At 65.6% G+C, this 16,909-nt stretch overlaps 1 protein-coding gene across 2 annotated transcripts; it reads left to right on the forward strand.

Moving 5' to 3' along the window:
- The first annotated feature begins 72 nt into the window (after positions 1-72).
- On the forward strand, positions 73-16,024 carry GAA (glucosidase alpha, acid). Of its 2 annotated transcripts, none has more exons than XM_032320432.1 (20): positions 73-185; positions 3,019-3,605; positions 4,594-4,739; positions 6,539-6,704; positions 6,781-6,877; positions 7,343-7,462; positions 7,585-7,703; positions 7,790-7,921; positions 8,443-8,553; positions 9,141-9,254; positions 9,338-9,422; positions 9,811-9,928; positions 10,212-10,345; positions 12,122-12,273; positions 12,433-12,581; positions 13,211-13,352; positions 13,630-13,779; positions 14,182-14,346; positions 14,576-14,728; positions 15,333-16,024. In XM_032320432.1, exons 2-20 carry the CDS (start codon positions 3,060-3,062, stop codon positions 15,390-15,392), a joined length of 2,859 nt encoding a protein of 952 aa, XP_032176323.1. In that variant the 5' UTR covers positions 73-185; positions 3,019-3,059; the 3' UTR covers positions 15,393-16,024. The 2 variants fall into 2 exon arrangements, with proteins under 2 accessions (XP_032176323.1, XP_032176324.1); XM_032320433.1 differs by lacking the exon at positions 73-185 and adding an exon at positions 192-288.
- Positions 16,025-16,909: the final 885 nt, after the last annotated feature.

A 16,909-nucleotide genomic window follows, 5' to 3' on the forward strand; every position in this document is an offset into this window, starting at 1 on the left:
TGAGGCCGGGTGGCCGCGGTGGGCCGGCGCGCGTGCGCGGACGGTAGCTGCTGGTGGCGGGGAGGATCGGACGCGCGTGCGCGGAGACTAACGGGGCTGGGGGAGCGGTCGGAGAGCGAGGCGGGCTGGGCGCGCGTGCGCGGAGGCTGGAGGGGCGACCCCAGGCTGGACGCGCGTGCGCGGAGGTGAGCGGACAGCGGGCAGCGGGGGTTCCCGCCAAGGGCCGGGCGGGGACCGTCTGCGGCGGCCGCTGCGACAGGAGCTGGGCGGTCGGGGGGCCGTGACTCCGTAAGGGGGCGGGACGGGTCGATGGGCGGGAGTGCCTGGCTGTGGCCGCGGCTGCCGGGTCCGCGCGCGGGCCGCGGTGACGACGGGGACCCCGGGGTTCCGCGGTGCCCTCCGCGCCCTCGGTGCTGGGCGACGGGCGGCCGTTTGCCCCGTTGTGGGGAGGAAACTGAGGCACGGGGCTGGACTTTGAACCCGCTCGTCTACACCGCCAGTCGGGTGCGGGGAGCGGCGGCTCCGGCTCTTCCCTGAAGCGCGGTCACGGGGCCTCTGGGCCGGCGGCACCGCTTGACCTCCTGACCTTCTCCTTTTCCCCGTTTTGTCTGAATTGTCAAGCCCTCCGGTGGACAGTCTTCCCGCGTCCAGGGCCTTCCCCGCGCGGAGTGGAGACAGCGGTAGGGGCGGGTCCTGGCCCTTCCGTGCCCCTGGCCACCCCCCGGCCACCCCCCGCGCCCCGAATTCCGGTGGGGAGGGCCACCAGCCCTGGGCAGGAGCTCCCAAGAGCGGGTTCCCCAGGCGGCCTTGCGGTCACAGGGTGTCCCATGCGCCGGGATGGGGCAGGTGCAGCTGGACACTGTCGTATAAACACGTGCACATTTAGGCTTGGTCCCCAGCTCCTGAGACGCCAGAAACCTTGGCTCTGGTAGTCTTTTCTGTGCTCACAGAATGACTGGCCGCTGGGGCTTCTGGGCAGCCTCAGGTGGGGACCGGTCCCCAGAAGCAGGAGGCAGGAGTCTAGCGTGGGGACTGTTTGCCCACTTCCCCTACCCCCAGCCTCTGGGGAGGACAGAGGGGCTGGTGAGTGACAGTCACCAGTGGTCAGTGATTTAATCAGCTGTGCTTAGATAATGAAACCAAAACCCGCTGGGGTTCGGACAGCCTCTGAGCTGTAACACATTTCAGCGCAGGAGGGTGGGCGGCCTGCCCAGCGAGGGCGTGGGGGCTCCGGTCTCACCCCATCCCCATCCCACAGCCTCCGGCTGCCCCATCCTTTACAATAAACAGGTAACAGTACGCAAAGCTCCTCCCTGAGTGTGCTGAGTTGTTCCAGCCAATCATCGAACTAGAGGCCGAACCCTTGAATTTATAGCCCGTTACTTGCTCAGAAGTGGGAGTGACAACGGGGGGGCTTGTGCCTGGGGTCTGAAGGGGGCAGTCCTGTGGGGCTGAGCCCTCACCTGTGGGGTCCGCGCCGACGCTGGGATTCATGTCAGGGTTGGAGTGAACCCCTGGGCTGGCGTCGGGAGAGCGGGACCGTTCGTTGGCGTGAGGGAAAACCCCATACGTTTGGGTAGCAGTGCTGTGAATGAACGCGGTTCACTCGTGCACCCAATCCAGCAGTGGCTCACTGTGGCCAGAGTGTCCCGGGGGCCCCGTTTGTGTGTGTGTGTGGCGGGTTCAGACTCCCTTGGGCCCTCACGGACGTCCCCTGGCGTGTGACTTTTCCCCAGTCCTTGCATGTTTCTGGGGGCACGATGAGAGCGGCCCCCAGGCCTCCTGCGGAGCTTGCCCCTGTCTGCTCCGGGGCAGGCTGCTTCCCAGCCCACGACACTAGGGCAGGCCACCGCTGAGAGACCTTGACCTCACGAGCGGCCAGCTTTGGCTCAGGTCCTCCTGCCAGACCCATGGCCTGGCGGGACCTTCCGCAACCTACACGCCAGGCAGTCCAGGATGCTTGCCCGCGAGCACTCCTCCCCTCGGCATCTGACGCCGCTGAGGTCAGAGGTCAGATCTTGCCTGGGGTGACGGCTCTCCTGGCTCTCCTGGCAACCTTCCCATTTTCCCTCGGAGAGAAGGGACCCCCCCCCCCAATTAAATCCGTGCACGTTGGTCTTGTTGGTATCTTACTCCTCAGAGGAGCTGAGCCAATAACGTTCATCATAAAATATTTAGAACAGGGGCCCCCGGGTGGCTCAGATGGTGAGGCGTCTGCCTTCGGCTCAGGTCATGATTGCCAGGTCCTGGGATCGAGCCCCGCGTCGGGCTCCTTGCTCAGTGGGGAGCCTGCATCTCCCTCTCCCTCTGCTCCTCCCCCTGCTTGTGCTCTGACCGTCTCTCCTGTCTCTGAATAAATGAGAAAAACTCGTAGGACATACAGAGAAGCAAAAGGCAGGTCGTAGCGGCCTTAGCTCCTGAGCGCCCAGAGAGAGGAGCTGCCGCGCACCTAACCGCAGGGGCAGGGAGGGCCGTCCGGGAGTGTGGCCCTGGGCCGCAGCGCTGGCGACTTCTTACCAGGCTGTAGCCACTGCCCGCTCAGCAGAAGAGGGACCGAGGGAAAGTGGTGGGTGCCCTGAGGGCTCTTCCACTTCTAGCTCATTTGCCAAAACCGAGTGACTCAGCCCCAGTCTCTGCAAAAGAGGGGCCGTGTGTCCGCCAGGCGTGCTGTGACTCGTCTGTTTGATTTACGAGCTTACCACATAGGTCTTTGCGCGTCATTAAATCATTTTACACACATTTTAAATGCTTTTCATTTGTAAGCAGTCGCAGTACAGGGCGTCCCGAAACTCCCTATTTGGGGCGTTCCTCGGCTGTCCCTTTTCCTTCCCTGCTGTCTTTCTAAACAGCCAGCAGCCCTTCCCTCCCTGCCCGCCCTGTTCTCGGCACACCTCACCCCGGGCACTGCCGGGCCAGCCACCGGCCCGCGTCTGGAAACTGCTGGGAGAGCCCCGCGACCCCCCACCCCCAGCCACTCTGCCCCGCCGTCCTTGCTGAGCCCGGCTCCTCTCTCGGCAGGCCTCCAGGACCCAGCCGGCTGCCTGCGGGGGCCGGCGACCATGGCCGCGCGGTGGCCTCCCAGCTCCCGCCCCCTGCTGGGGGTCTGCACCTTCGTGTCCCTGGCCACCGCTGTCTTCCTGGGGCACGTCCTGCTCCGTGATTTCTTGGTGGTCCCCCAAGAGCAGCGCAGCTTCTCCCGAGTCCCTGAGCAGCTGTATCACACTCGCCAGCGGGGAGCCCGTGACCCGGGCCCCCAGCCCACCGCAGGGCACCACGGCAGTCCCCGAGCGGCACCCAGCCAGTGCGATGTGCCCCCCAACAGCCGCTTCGACTGCGCCCCTGACAAGCCCATCACCCAGGAGCAGTGTGAGGCCCGGGGCTGCTGCTACCAGCCTGCGAGGCAGTGGCCTCAGGTCCCCCGGATGGGGCAGCCCTGGTGCTTCTTCCCACCCAGCTACCCGAGTTACAAGCTGGGGAACCTGACCAGCACGGAGACAGGCTACACGGCCACCCTGACCCGCACCAGCCCGACCTTCTTCCCCAAGGACATCTTGACCTTGCGGCTGGACCTGCTACTGGAGACAGAGAGCCGGCTTCACTTCACGGTGGGCAGGGCCACACGGGGGCAGAGGAAACGTGGGTGGGCGGCCTGTCAAGGTGGAACCGACTGGGTGCTGGTCTGGTGTCCAGATGTGTTGGGTGGCTTCGCTGGGAGCCCAGGAATAAGCACACGGTGCCCACGCTCTGGGAGCCGTGGCCACTGAGACAGCGATCAGAAGGTTCTAGAACGTGCTCTGGAGGGCAGGGCCCAGGGCGCAGTGGACTCCCCCCAGTAAGTGCCCTCCCACCTGGGGCCTTGAGTCCTATAGGACAGGAGTCAGCAAGGGGAGGGGTGGAGAAGAGAGAAAATGCAACGGGCCGTGGGCCGCCAAATCTGGTGATCGTCCGCCCCCTGAGGGCAGGACCTGTTGTCTGGTTCACTCCCTGCTGATTTCCAGCCCCTGGAACCGTCTGGCACGTAGCAGGGGCCCGGCGGAAACCCAGGCGCTGAGTATGAGGAGGCCAAGCCAAGAGCGTCTGAGGCACAGAATTCGTAGTGACTTAATGAAGTGATTCCCAGCCGCTAGCATTTAACCGGGTGATTCCTGGGGAGCAGACAGAGCCAGGCTGGCTGCTCTGATCTGACCCTCTGCCGCCCTGCGACAGGCAAGCTGGGTGGAACGCTGTTGCCAGGTTCAGCCAGTGAAAATGCCGGATGCCGGTAACTTTGAATCCAGAAAACCGAGGAATGGGCTTATGGTTGTTAGCGTATGTCCCGTGCAATATTTGAGACATACTGGAGGAAGTGTGTTTGGAATTCAGACTGCCTGGGTGTTGTGTGTCTTCCCCGGAGACCCACGCGGGGTGTTCCCTGGGCTCGGGACGCAAGGACGCGGAGGCTCAGCGGACCATGTCGCCCGCGCTGCCGTGCTGCGTGCGGCCGTGCTGGGCCGTGCACGGAGTCCCCGCGCCTCTGGAGGGTGAGGGCGGGGTGATGGGGGGAAGGCGTGCCAGTCCACAGAGAGCCTCACGGCGCCAACATCTGACTTCTAGATCAAAGATCCCGCCAACAGGCGCTACGAGGTGCCCTTGGAGACCCCGCGTGTCCACAGCCGGGCCTCGACCACGCTCTACAGTGTGGAGTTAGGAGAGGAGCCCTTCGGGGTGGTCGTGCGCCGGAAGCTGGACGGCCGGGTGCTGTGAGTGCTGGTCTCAGTGTCCCGACCCCAGCGGGAGGGTCAGGGCACCATCCTCCACAATCCCTCGGGCCGCCTCCCTGCTCGCTCCACCGGGAGCCCTCCCTCCCCTCGATTAGCTCCTCAGCCACCCCTCTGCAGAGGCCCCCTGATGTCCCCCAGGGAGGGCCCGCTGGGGTGGATCCTACCAGGGACCTTTGGCAATGGCTGTCCCACACAGATCGCCCGCCCCAGTGTCGAAGGTGCCCAGGCTGAGAAACCTCGGTCCGCAGTGAAACGGCACCCCCACTGCGGGCAGCGTCCCCCCACTGTGGGCAGCGTTCCCTTGCTGCTTCCTGTTCATGTGCATGTGATTTAGCGTCCAGTGGCATGTGTCACTCAGGTGCATCAGGCACCTGACAGCTGAGCAGTAGGTACTGTTACTGCCCCCGCTGTCCGGACAGGGAGACTGAGGCAGGCCCTGAGGGCAGCTCCTGAGCCCCGGCATCCATGTATTGGCCACTGTCCGTGTCCCGTCCCCCGGGGCTTCTGTCCGCTGAGGTCTAGGGTTTGTCTGAACCGTGGCTGCTGTCTGCCCGCCAAGGAGCCTTTCCCGTTCCAGACCCTCGCTCCTGGATCTCCGGCTCCTAACGAGGTTCTGACCCACAGCGGACGCCGGCAGGATGGTTAGGGAGGACGAGGGCATCGGTCAGGCATGCCCTCGCCTCCGGGGGACACGTCCCCTCCCCATCACACCCTGGGGGTTGGATGCACCGAAGTGTCCTGGAATCCAGTGTGGTGGCCGTGACCCGTGTCTGACGGGTCCCCTGCCAGAGTGCCCCTGTCTGTCCTGATAGTGGATTCTGCAAGCACATTCTCACCCTGGGCCCTTTGCCTGTACAGTCCAATGTAAATGAGTGCCCTGGGTGGACAGGGCTCCTTTTTGTCACTGGACGCAGTTCCGTGTTTGGGAGCGAGCTTGGACTTGCCTTAGGAGAACTCACCTCCTGGAATGCGTTTTTCTTTTCTGCTCCTTCTGGGCTGAGTGTTCTGGAGCTGCCCCCAGGGCTGACACCGTGGAAGGAGGCAGGGAGTGAGGCCACGTACGATGTCATAACAGTGCTGAGAAAGTTCTAGAGAGGAGCCGCGCAGTGCGGATGCAGAGGGCAGGGCTGGCTCTGGAGTGAGGGGCTCCGGAAGGCCTCTCTAGGAAGCTGACCTTTGAGCAGAGATCTGAGAGACATTTTCCGAAGCATTGAATCAGATTTTGGTCTTGAAAACAGATAAGTCTTGCCCAGGGGCAGGCGCAATGAGATGTCATCCCATGAAATGAGTATCAATAGGTCTTTCGTGCCCCATCTGTGGTTCTTGCCTTGTCCGGACACCGTGCCGCCTCAGGGGGTCCTGCCCTCCCCTGGGTGGACAGCTCCATGGGCTCTGGGGAAGGACGTGGCCAGCGTCTGGGAGTAGATTTGGTCCTTGCAGAAGGATCTTGAGGCCACCTCAAGGACTAGAGGGGCTCGGGCAGCCTTTGCCCTTGCTGCTAGCTGGTGCTGGGCACCTGCTAGCAGCAAGGGCTTATGGAGCTGTTCCTTTCTGGATGCCCGCCTGGGGCAACGTGGGCAGAGCCGGGTAGTGTGGGGGGAGCTCTCCACCCCTGGGGCAGGTCCCCTGGGTCGCTGGGCCTCCCATGGCTGCTTCTGTCCCAGGGTCAGTGTGTCACAGCGTGGCCAGGCCACTCCAGCCCTCCTCAGGGGCCAGCAGGGGTCTCTCTGGTCATCTGGCCGCCTAGGATGCCAAGGCTGCTGGGCTCTTCCTGGCAGGCTGAACACGACGGTGGCGCCCCTGTTCTTCGCCGACCAGTTTCTGCAGCTGTCCACCTCTCTGCCGTCCCAGCACATCGTGGGCCTCGCCGAGCGTCTCGGCTCCCTGACGCTCAGTACCAGCTGGACCAAGATCACCCTCTGGAACCGGGACATCGCCCCCGCGGTAAAGGGGGCGGCGAGGCGGGGACTGGAGGCACCACGTGGGGGCGGGCGCTAACGAGCTGTGTCCACACGCCCAGCCCAACGTGAACCTGTATGGGTCCCACCCTTTCTACCTGGTGCTGGAGGACGGCGGGTCGGCTCACGGCGTCTTTCTGCTGAACAGCAACGCCATGGGTAAGCAGGCGGGCACCCGGTCCCCGTGTCCCGCAGCCAGCGCTCGCTGAGCCCCCAGGCCGGCGGCCTCCCTCAGTGTGGCTGCACCCCGCCCCCCCTTCAGGGGGTGAGCACGGGGCTGTGGGCACCTGTCCAGACCGGCCAGCGGCAGAGGACGGGGCCGTGTGGAGGGCCTGGGGCATTGTTTGCCTCCCCAAGAAATGAGGCCGGTGGGCCGTGGCTTTTGCCAGCTTCGCCCTTAGGTACCCCCAAGGTGCACTCTGGGAACCCGGCTCTGAGCAGAGGCCGGGAAGGGGAGTCCTGGGGTCTGTTCGGCTCCAGGCTCTCAAAGGAGTCAGGCTCAGGGGAACTGTCCCCAGGCCCCAAGCAGGCTGCTCCCAGCTTCCCTGGTGGGATGTGACCCCTCTTCAAGGTGCCGTGGAGGTGCGGGTATTTGTTCCTGAGCCCCAGGGCTGCCTCCCCCAGATGTGGTCCTGCAGCCGAGCCCGGCCCTCAGCTGGAGGTCGACAGGTGGGATCCTGGACGTGTATATCTTCCTGGGCCCTGAGCCCAAGAGCGTGGTGCAGCAGTACCTGGAAATCGTGGGTAGGCCTGATCCACGGCCCCGCGCCCCCCATCCCACCTGCCCCCGCCGCCCCCTCGGGTCCCTCCCCCCCACCCCACTGCCTGCCTGCTCACGGAGCCTCCCTCATCCCGTCGGACCGCAGGCTACCCATTCATGCCGCCCTACTGGGGCCTGGGCTTCCACCTCTGCCGCTGGGGCTACTCCTCCACCGCCGTCACCCGCCAGGTGGTAGAGAACATGACCAGGGCCCACTTCCCCCTGGTGAGTGCTGGGAGGGCGTGCTCAGGGGGGCTGGGCCAGGACGCAGGCCCCCGGGCCGGCTGCAGCAGACCCTGTGCTGGCCGCAGGACACCCAGTGGAATGACCTGGACTACATGGACGCCAGGAGGGACTTCACCTTCAACATGGACGGCTTCGCGGACTTCCCAGCCATGGTGCGGGAGCTGCACCAGGGCGGCCGGCGGTATGTGATGATCGTGGTGAGTGGCCCTCCTGTCCCGTGCCGCATGGGGGCTGCCTCTCCGGAAAGGGGGGCCGGGCGCAGGGCCGGGCTCTTAAGAGCCCCACACTCCTGGGGCCAGTTCTCCCGGCCGAGCGTCCAGCTGCATGGCTGGAGGAGACGGGGAGGGGGCGCTGAGGCCGAGGGGCTGCACGGTGGACACCCCACGGTGGAGGGATCCGGTCTGCCCGGGTCGGAATCGTGCTGACACTGGCCGTTTCCCTCAGTTCAACCCTCGGAGCACGGCCAGCATCTGTGGCTGCTCAGGGCAGGGAGGGCAGATGGGGACCTTCTTTTATTCTGAAACTGGAAAACCTGTAAAGCAGAGCCCAGACGTGCACGCAAGGGGCCCCGCGGGCCAGTCTCTCCCCAGACGTGTGCATCAGCGCCCCGCCCCCTCCTGCCTCTGTTCTTCCTAAAGATGTATTGGGAGCATTTTCCCGTTTCCCCACTAACTGGTGCCTGGCTTTGGGCGTTCCCTTCTCCTCTGACCCCGCTCAGGACCCTGCCATCAGCAGCTCAAGTCCCCCCGGTAGCTACCGACCCTACGACGAGGGTCTGCGGAGGAAGGTTTTCATCACCAACGAGACCGGGCAGCCTCTGATTGGGAAGGTAGGGTGGGGGCCACTGAGGGCCTGGGGTGAGAAAGGGGGCTCCCCCCAGCCTGGGGGAGCAGGGGGCTCACTGTTGGGAAGAGGATAGGATTCAAGAAATCACGTGGTCCAATGAGACAGTGTAGGGCAGGTGGGGGAGGGTCACAGCGGGAAGTGACGGGGGCTGCGGATCGATGCCACCTCGAATCCTTCCATCAGAGGCCCTTGACTCTGTGGGCAGCTGGGCCCAGCCCAGGCATGAGCTCTGCAGACCCTCGGCAGGGGTCTCTGTGTCCTCAGCCCCCGGGGGCTTCCCAGCTCTTCCCACAGGGCGCCTGGCAGAGCCCCCAACTTCCTGTTCCAGAGCGTGCCCGTAACCAAGGGAAGGGGTCCCCCGCTGAGGGGAGGCTTAGGGAGGCCGTCGGGGGTGCAGAGGTCCGTGACTCTGTCCCAGGGCCCTTGTCTGAAAGTGAGGTCTCAGCCGAGTGTCCCCCCCACGGCCCCTACTGCCACCGCCCCTCACTTCCACAGCCCTCCCACTCCCAGGCGGACGAGCAAGGCTGTAGCTCTGGGGGGGCCTGGTCTCCCCGCTGGCCTTTCCTGCAGGTGTGGCCCGGATTCACCGCCTTCCCCGACTTCACCAGCCCCGAGGCCCTGGACTGGTGGCAGGACATGGTGTCCGAGTTCCACGCCCAGGTGCCCTTCGACGGCATGTGGATCGTGAGTGTCCCGAGGGCTGTGGGACTGGCCGCCACCGTCTGCCACCCAGGGCAGGGCGCCCACCGCCAGGGCCTCTTTTGCAGGACATGAACGAGCCGTCCAACTTCGTCAAGGGCTCTGTGGACGGCTGCCCCGACAACGCGCTGGAGAACCCGCCCTACGTGCCCGGTGCGTTCTCCTCCCGCCCCCACGTGCCGCTGTCCTTCCCGAGGAGCCGATGGCGCAGCCACCCGGGGAGGGGGAGGGCGACCCTGGGAGGAAGGTCGGGCTGGGGAGACATCAGCCAGGCAGTGCGGACCGGGGCACCCGCTGCTGGCCGAGGCCCTCCAGAGGGAAGGTGTCTCGGGCTCAGGGACAGGAAGGGGAGAGACCGGAAATGGGTCAAGAGCAGGTGGGCGTGCAGTCTGCGGTCTGCAGAGGTCGGCCTCAGCCTCCACCTCTCCCTGTCCTTGGAAGGGGGGAGATACCCCCCGTTCCAAGGGGGCTCCTGGGACGTGGGGGCACCCGCGGGCCAGGCGGAGGCTCCACAGACAGAGACGGCCTGCTTCTCTTCCAGGGGTGGTCGGCGGGACCCTGCGGGCCGCCACCGTCTGTGCCTCCAGCCGCCAGTTCCTCTCCACGCACTACAACCTGCACAACCTGTACGGCCTCACAGAAGCCCTGGCGTCCCACAGGTGAGGGCCGTGCTCACGGCTGCCCCGCGCCCCGGAGGAGGGCCCGGTGGCGAGCACACAGAGACCCAGCGGGAGCCTGGAGGGAACCTGTCCTCCCTGTGACACGCTCACCTTGCAGGGCGGCCCAGCGGCTTGAGCCGGACCCCTGCCCTCCTGGCCTCGGCCCTCTCGGCGGCTCGCTCCCCGCTCTGCCTCCCTCCTGCGCCCCAACCTGAGGCGCGGGGTCACGCGGGGCTCCCGGGCAGCCCTGCTCCGCACTGCCCTGTCTCCCTGCTCTGCACAGGGCCCTCGTGAAGGCTCGGGGGACGCGGCCCTTTGTGATCTCCCGCTCGACCTTCGCTGGCCACGGCCGATACGCCGGCCACTGGACGGGGGACGTGTGGAGCAGCTGGGAGCAGCTGTCCTACTCCGTGCCAGGTGAGAGCCCCTGTCCGGAGGTCCTACTCCGTGCCGGGTGAGAGCCCCTGTCCGGAGGTCCTGCTCCGTGCCGGGTGAGAGCCCCTGTCCGGAGGTCCTGCTCCGTGCCGGGTGAGAGCCCCTGTCCGGAGGTCCTGCTCCGTGCCGGGTGAGAGCCCCTGTCCGGAGGTCCTGCTCCGTGCCGGGTGAGAGCCCCTGTCCGGAGGTCCTGCTCCGTGCCGGGTGAGAGCCCCTGTCCGGAGGTCCTGCTCCGTGCCGGGTGAGAGCCCCTGTCCGGAGGTCCTGCTCCGTGCCGGGTGAGAGCCCCTGTCCGGAGGTCCTGCTCCGTGCCGGGTGAGAGCCCCTGTCCGGAGAAGCGCCTCAGAATGGGGCGCCGGGCCCAGCCCAGCCCAGCGAGATGCTGCTGGCGCACGCGGGGCAAGAGGCCTGTGGGCCCTTGTGCCCCGAGCCCTGTGCAGGGCCTTACCCGTGCAGGTGGGCTTCCCTGGGGTGCTGTGCCGCCGTGGCAGGCCGCAATGCCGGCCGCTGCCAGCGAAGCAGTCAGATTCCGTTCTCAAGATGTCCCTTCTGGCGACCTGAGCCCAGCCTGCGGGTGCCGTCCACCCCACCCGCGGAGCAGAGTTTGACTTTCGTTCCCAACAGCTCTGATGCTGCAGACACGTGCTGGGCAGAGAGAAGGGGCCGGGGCGCCCTCCCTGGGTCAGCTCCTGGCACTGCTGGGCCTCCCGCAACCCCCCATCCTGGGAGCGCTCTGGTGGGGGCCGGCCTGCGGCGGTGCGGGGTGCGTCTGCAGACCTTCGGGCCATGGGGAAGCCCTGCGAGGCGAGCTCTTAGAGGAGGAGCCATTCCTTCCTCCAGAAGCTGCCGCCCGGCTCTGCCCACTAATGCCCCCAGCTCCAATGTCACCCTGGGGCCGGCATACCTTGCCAGGGCCCAGGCCCCGCAGGCCAGTCTCTGAAGCCCTTTGGAGCAGGTTCCGGGCCCTGCGCCCACCCCTGGTTCTCGGGCTGTAGCACTCGTGGGCGCTGATCATTTCGTGGCAGAGGTCACGTTGGTCCCGGGACCTGTTGCAAGCCAGGCCCTAGGCTGGGTCGGGTCTGCCCTTTGGTGCCAGTCCCCGAGGAGACCCTGAGGAGAGGGAGGGCCCAGAGCAGCCCGGTCCTGCCGACAGTGGCGGGTTGCCCCGGCTGATAGGACCCGCAGCCACCTGACCCTTCAGCAGCTCAGGGGCTCGCTCCCGGCCGCATGCACCAGCTGACACTGGCTGCTGACGGCCCAGAAACGTGGGCTTCCCCAGCCCTGGAGGCTCGTGGTCCGACTCACGGCATCGGAGCGGAGAGCCCTTCCTCGTGTCCTCCAGCTCCTGGGAGGGGCCGGCAGCCCTCGTGTCCTTCATGGGGGGCTGTCCCTTCAGCTCTGCCTCCGTTGTCGCTCGGCCATCTGCCCCGTATGTGTCGTCACGGTCCGGGCTTCCTGTCACGCGGTCACCGGTGTACTGGGTCAGGACCTCCGGTGACCTCGACTGAGTGGTCGCCGCCAAGAGCCCCTTTCCAAATAAGGTCACCTCACGAGCACAGAGGGTTAGGACTTGAGCACCCCTTTTGTGGGGACACACTTCCACCCTAATGGGCCGCTCTGCCCACCCCGGATGTCAGCAGGAGGTCTGCGAGGGACCCCCTTCTGCTGACCACGAGTGGAAGACACCAGGGCCAGCGCCGTACTGAATGGTGGGGCGGGGGCAGGGGGGTAAGCCCCAGTCTGGCTCTGCCCCCCCAGAAATCCTGCTGTTCAATCTGCTGGGGGTGCCGCTGGTGGGGGCTGACGTCTGTGGCTTCCTGGGCAACACGTCGGAGGAGCTGTGTGTGCGCTGGACCCAGCTGGGGGCCTTCTACCCGTTCATGCGGAACCATAACGACCTCAACAGCCTGGTAGGGGCCGGGCGGGCTGGGCGGGGGTCTGCCCTGCGGGTCCCACTGCGGACATAGCAGGCTGGCGTCCATGCCAGCAGGCTGGGTCTCCCGTGGGAGAGGCGGGGACCTCGCGGCCTAAGAGCCAGACGCCCCCTCCCCTCCCCTCCCCCGCTGCAGCCTCAGGAGCCCTACAGGTTCAGCGAGACGGCGCAGGAAGCCATGCGGAAGGCCCTCGGCCTGCGCTACGCACTCCTGCCCTACCTGTACTTGCTCTTCCACCGGGCCCACGTCCTGGGCGAGACCGTGGCCCGGCCCCTCTTCCTAGAGTGAGTGCCCGGGGTCGGGGAGGGAGGGCCCACGGCTGACCACTGGCCTAGTGGCCAGCAGGACCCCCATCCTGCTGGATGGGAGTGTTGTCCCCAGACCGAGGGAGGCAGGGAGGAAACCCAGGCCCTCTCATGCGGTGCAAACGCAAGTTGCAGGTGGGTTACACCCTTAGACATTGAAACTGAAGCTCTAGGAAGTTCCACGGGACACAGAAGCGAACGTCCCCCACTGGCTGGAGGAGGGGGTTGAATTTAGGAAGAAAAGTTATACTTCTCCGAACAGAAACTGAGACCATTATGACTTCCCTTATCACGGAATCGCGAAGGCACACACACTGGGGTCATCAGTGTCCCAAACTGACAGGGACAACGCAGACTGGTTGATGGGACCAGGACGAGCCAGCAGCAGACCAGTGGCCGGAAGTTTGTCACACAGGGGCCACGGATGGCGCCCTGCCCCGAGTGTGTGGCCGGGGAGAGGGCCTGTTTGCCTCCCGCGCCGAGCTCCGGGGGCTGGGACCAGCCTCGCCCCGTCCTGCCTGGAGTCCTCTGGCTCCTTGTGATTCCCTGAGGGCCTCCTGAACATGCTGAGGTCACCAGGCCCATGCACCCGCCTCCCGTGTTTGAAGGTTCCCCGAGGACCCGCGCACGTGGACCGTGGACCGCCAGCTCCTGTGGGGGGCGGCTCTGCTCATCACGCCCGTGCTTGAGGCCGGGAAGGTCCAAGTGACAGGCTACTTCCCCCGGGGCACATGGTATGACCTGCAGATGGTGAGTCCCAGGGACCAAAGGTGTCCCTCCTCCAGGGCCTGGGGGGTGGGCCAGAAGGTGGAAGGGAGCACGTGTGTGGGGACCCGGCTGCATGAGGGCCTCCTCGTACGTTTTCATACCCAGGCTTCGCAGTGACCCATTTTCCAGATGAGAAGACTGAGGCCCGAGAGGCCCCGGTCTCCAGTTCTCCCTCCCACGCCAAGCCTGCGTCCGGCTCTCTGTGACGGCCCCGGGGCCCCGGCACTGTCCTGACTCTTGACACGCTGTCTCCCTCCAGGTGCCGGGCGAGGCCTTCGGCAGCTCCCCACGTCCTCCTCGGGCTCCCCTCATGTCCGCCATCCACAGCGAGGGGCAGTGGGTGACGCTCCCAGCCCCACTGGACACCATCAACGTGCATCTGCGGGCTGGGCACATCGTCCCCCTGCAGGTACCCGGGCCGGGCCCCCGAGCCTGTCCGCCCAGCTCTGGGGCTGCCAGACCCCCTGCTGCCCCTTCAGGAGAGGGTCCGTCCCCAAACCTCAGGCAGAGAGGACAGCGACTAAGGGTTGAAGACGAGCTGACATGCTGTGCCGGCGGGGGGCGGGGAGTCCTGCCTCGTGTCCCCTCCTTGGGAAGCAGCGTGCAAGCCTCCGTGGGCTGCTCGTGTCCTCGAGGGTGTCTGCGGTGGCCAGAGGGGTCAGGACAGGCGCCCCAGCCCCTCGGGTGTAGGCTGTCCTGTGGGTCCTGCCTCCTTGCAGCACGGACTTGTCCCAGCCCAGCGTCCTTCCCGTCCTGACTCCGGAGGCCTCTGCCAGGCTTGAGATGGTGACACGCGCCCCCGCTCTTCCAGGGCCCTGGCCTCACAACCACGGAGTCCCGGAAGCAGCCCATGGCCCTGCTCGCCGCCCTGACCGGGCACGGGGAGGCCCGAGGGGAGCTGTTCTGGGATGACGGGGAGAGCCTGGGGGTGCCGGAGCGCGGGGACTACACGGAGGTCACCTTCCTGGCTAGGAATGTGAGTCCCAGCACCTGCTGGGGCTGGTGGGCGCCGTGGGGACCCCTTGTCCCTGGGTCAGCCTCCTGAAGGGAGCAGGGCCTGTGGGCCAGCCGCCCTGAGCCGGTCCTCACACACCTGCTGGTGTCCTGAGGGTTTGCCCAGAGCCCCCCCACCCCCCGCCGACCCCCGCTGGTGGGGCTTCCTGGGCCATCGCTGACACCTCGCTTCTGTGTCCCCGTTCCGCCAGAACACCATCGTGAGCGAGCTGGTACGTGTGACTGGCGAGGGGGCCGGCCTGCCGCTGAGGAGGGTGACCGTCCTGGGGGTGGCCGTGGCCCCCAGCCAGGTCCTCTCCAATGGCGTCCCTGTCTCCAACTTCAGCTACAGCCCCGATACCAAGGCAAGAGGGCCCACAGCTGGGGTCAAGAGGGCTTGTCCCCCAGGACGGTCGGGCAGGAGGTGCCAAGGACCCCCAGGACCTGGTGCCCTCCGAGCCGGGCCTTCCAAGGGTGAGGGAAGGAGAGCTAGGACAGGCCCCGCGCGCCCCGGATCTCTGCTCCGCCGGTGTCTACACAGACGGTGGCGTGTGGGCCATGTTTGAATGCCAGCCCGCTTCAGGCTGGGGCGGCCAACACAGAGGACACCGTCCTCCGAACTCAGCTGGGGAGGCACAGAGCCAGAAGCCCCCGGGGCTGGGGCCGGCCCCGAGCACACCGCTCACCCCAGCCCGGGGTCCCGTGTGCCGGAGCTCGGGACCTCCCCTCTGATGGCACCTGTCTGGTGGTCAGTTTTTACTTTATTTTTAATTTTTATTTTTAAAAGATTTTATTTATTTGAGAGAGAAAGAGGGAAAGAGCACAACCAGGAGGAGAAGTAGAGAGAGAGGGGGAAGCAGGCTTCCCGCTGAGCAGGGAACCTGACGCGGGACTCGATCCGGGGCCCTTGGATCATGATCTGAGGCCCCCAGGCGCCCCGGTCAATTTTTATTTCTTGTTTTTCCCCAGACCCTGGACATCCCCGTGTCCCTGCTGATGGGACAGCAGTTTGTCATCAGCTGGTCGTGACCTGGGCCGGTGGTGTGCCGATCCTGTACGGGAGGAGACAGGTTTCACGGAGGCCCCCGCGCCTGTGACCTGGTCAGGACGTGTGGGTGGGCCTCGGGGTCAGACAGGCCTGCCCCACGTCTCATGGCGCCGCCCTCCCTCAAGAACCCCGGTCTGCCTGTGTGTCTACCTCTTGGGACCGGGGGCTCTGGGCCAGCAACCCTGCGGACGGTTCTCCGCACAGATCCATGGGCCGTGGCCCCAGGGTTGCCTTGTGTGTGCAGCGCTGTTCTGGAAGGCTTACCTCTCTGTAGCTTGTCACTGGAATGAGAATGATGTCGCCTGCCCCCAGCTCGTCACCTGCCCCCAGCTCCCCACCCAAGACAGCATAGGTGTGCTCCAGACGAGGATGTTGTGCCTGCACCCCGAGGTCACGCTGCGGGCGGCTGTGCTGCTCTGGCCCGGTGAAAGGGCAGGGCTGGGCAGCCACCGCAGCCTGCTTTCTGGGCAATGCCCCCCCGGCAGCAGGGGGAGCTGTCCCCGACCCCCGTCCAATGAGAGCGGGCCGGGGGATCTCCGGAGGGTTCACGGGACCCAGGGAAACCCTTGATCTTAAGTGCAATTATTATTAATAAAGGGGTCATTGCAATCAAGCTTCTGCTGGTCCTTCTGGGATTCGGGGCAGAAAGGATGTGTCTCAGGGCCAGCACATGGAGGCAGCCCCTCCGTCCCAGCCTGCCCCTGGATGCTCTGGGGGGGTGGGGGCAGCTGCACGCATGCCACACCCCAGGCTCTCAAAGCAGCAGAGCCCTGTGCCACCTTCCCGGCACCACTCGGGCCTGGAGAATGTCCCACTGGGCGTGGAGTCCGAGGCAGGGTGGGTGGGAGGTGGGCCCCTACACCTCACCCCAGGCAACCACTAGTCTGCAGTGTGTTTTCCAGAAGTTTATGGAAAGGGGAGCTTCCCGCACGTTGTCCCGCTGAGATCCCTCGGCCGGATTCCTCCGACACTCGCCTACGCTGTACGTCCCTGCTCGCCTCCGAGTGGGGATGCCACCATGGGCCTCGGGGCTGGCTGCGATCGGGGGCCGGTGTGAATAAAGCTGCACTGAGTGGTTTCCCGGGTCCTAACTTCTCTTGAGCACAGGCCAGGGTGGCACGGTCAGGTCGTATGGGGCGGGTGTGACTCACGTTCTAGAAGCTGCCAAACTGCTCTCCAATGTGCTGGTGCTGGTGCTGGTCCGCATTCCCGCCAGCAGCCAGAGTGCCAGCTGCCCGGCATCCTCGCCGACTTGGGACTAGTCCGCTGGCCTTCGGCATCCTGGCGAGAATGGGGCTCGCGGTTCCACACACGTGTCCCTGCACACGAGCCATGACAAGCACCTTTTTGCAGACTTTGGCTATCTGTCACCCATGAATTTCTCTGGGGAAGCGTCTCTTCAAATCTTTGGCCTTTTTTTAACGTGGAGTGGCGGCCTTGTTACTGACTTACACTACACATCTATCATAGATATTGTAGTCTTTCCATTGCTACTGTA

Source organism: Mustela erminea, chromosome 18, assembly GCF_009829155.1.
Source record: "Mustela erminea isolate mMusErm1 chromosome 18, mMusErm1.Pri, whole genome shotgun sequence".
Classification (NCBI taxonomy): domain Eukaryota; kingdom Metazoa; phylum Chordata; class Mammalia; order Carnivora; family Mustelidae; genus Mustela; species Mustela erminea.

Excerpts from the sequence above, each read along its gene's own strand:
- GAA (XM_032320432.1), top strand. The coding sequence starts at position 3,060 with ATGGCCGCGCGGTGGCCTCCCAGCTCCCGCCCCCTGCTGGGGGTCTGC. Across the intron at positions 4,740-6,538 it reads AAGCTGGACGGCCGGGTGCT|GCTGAACACGACGGTGGCGC; the intron begins GTGAGTGCTGGT and ends TCTTCCTGGCAG. Across the intron at positions 13,780-14,181 it reads GGCACATCGTCCCCCTGCAG|GGCCCTGGCCTCACAACCAC; the intron begins GTACCCGGGCCG and ends CCGCTCTTCCAG.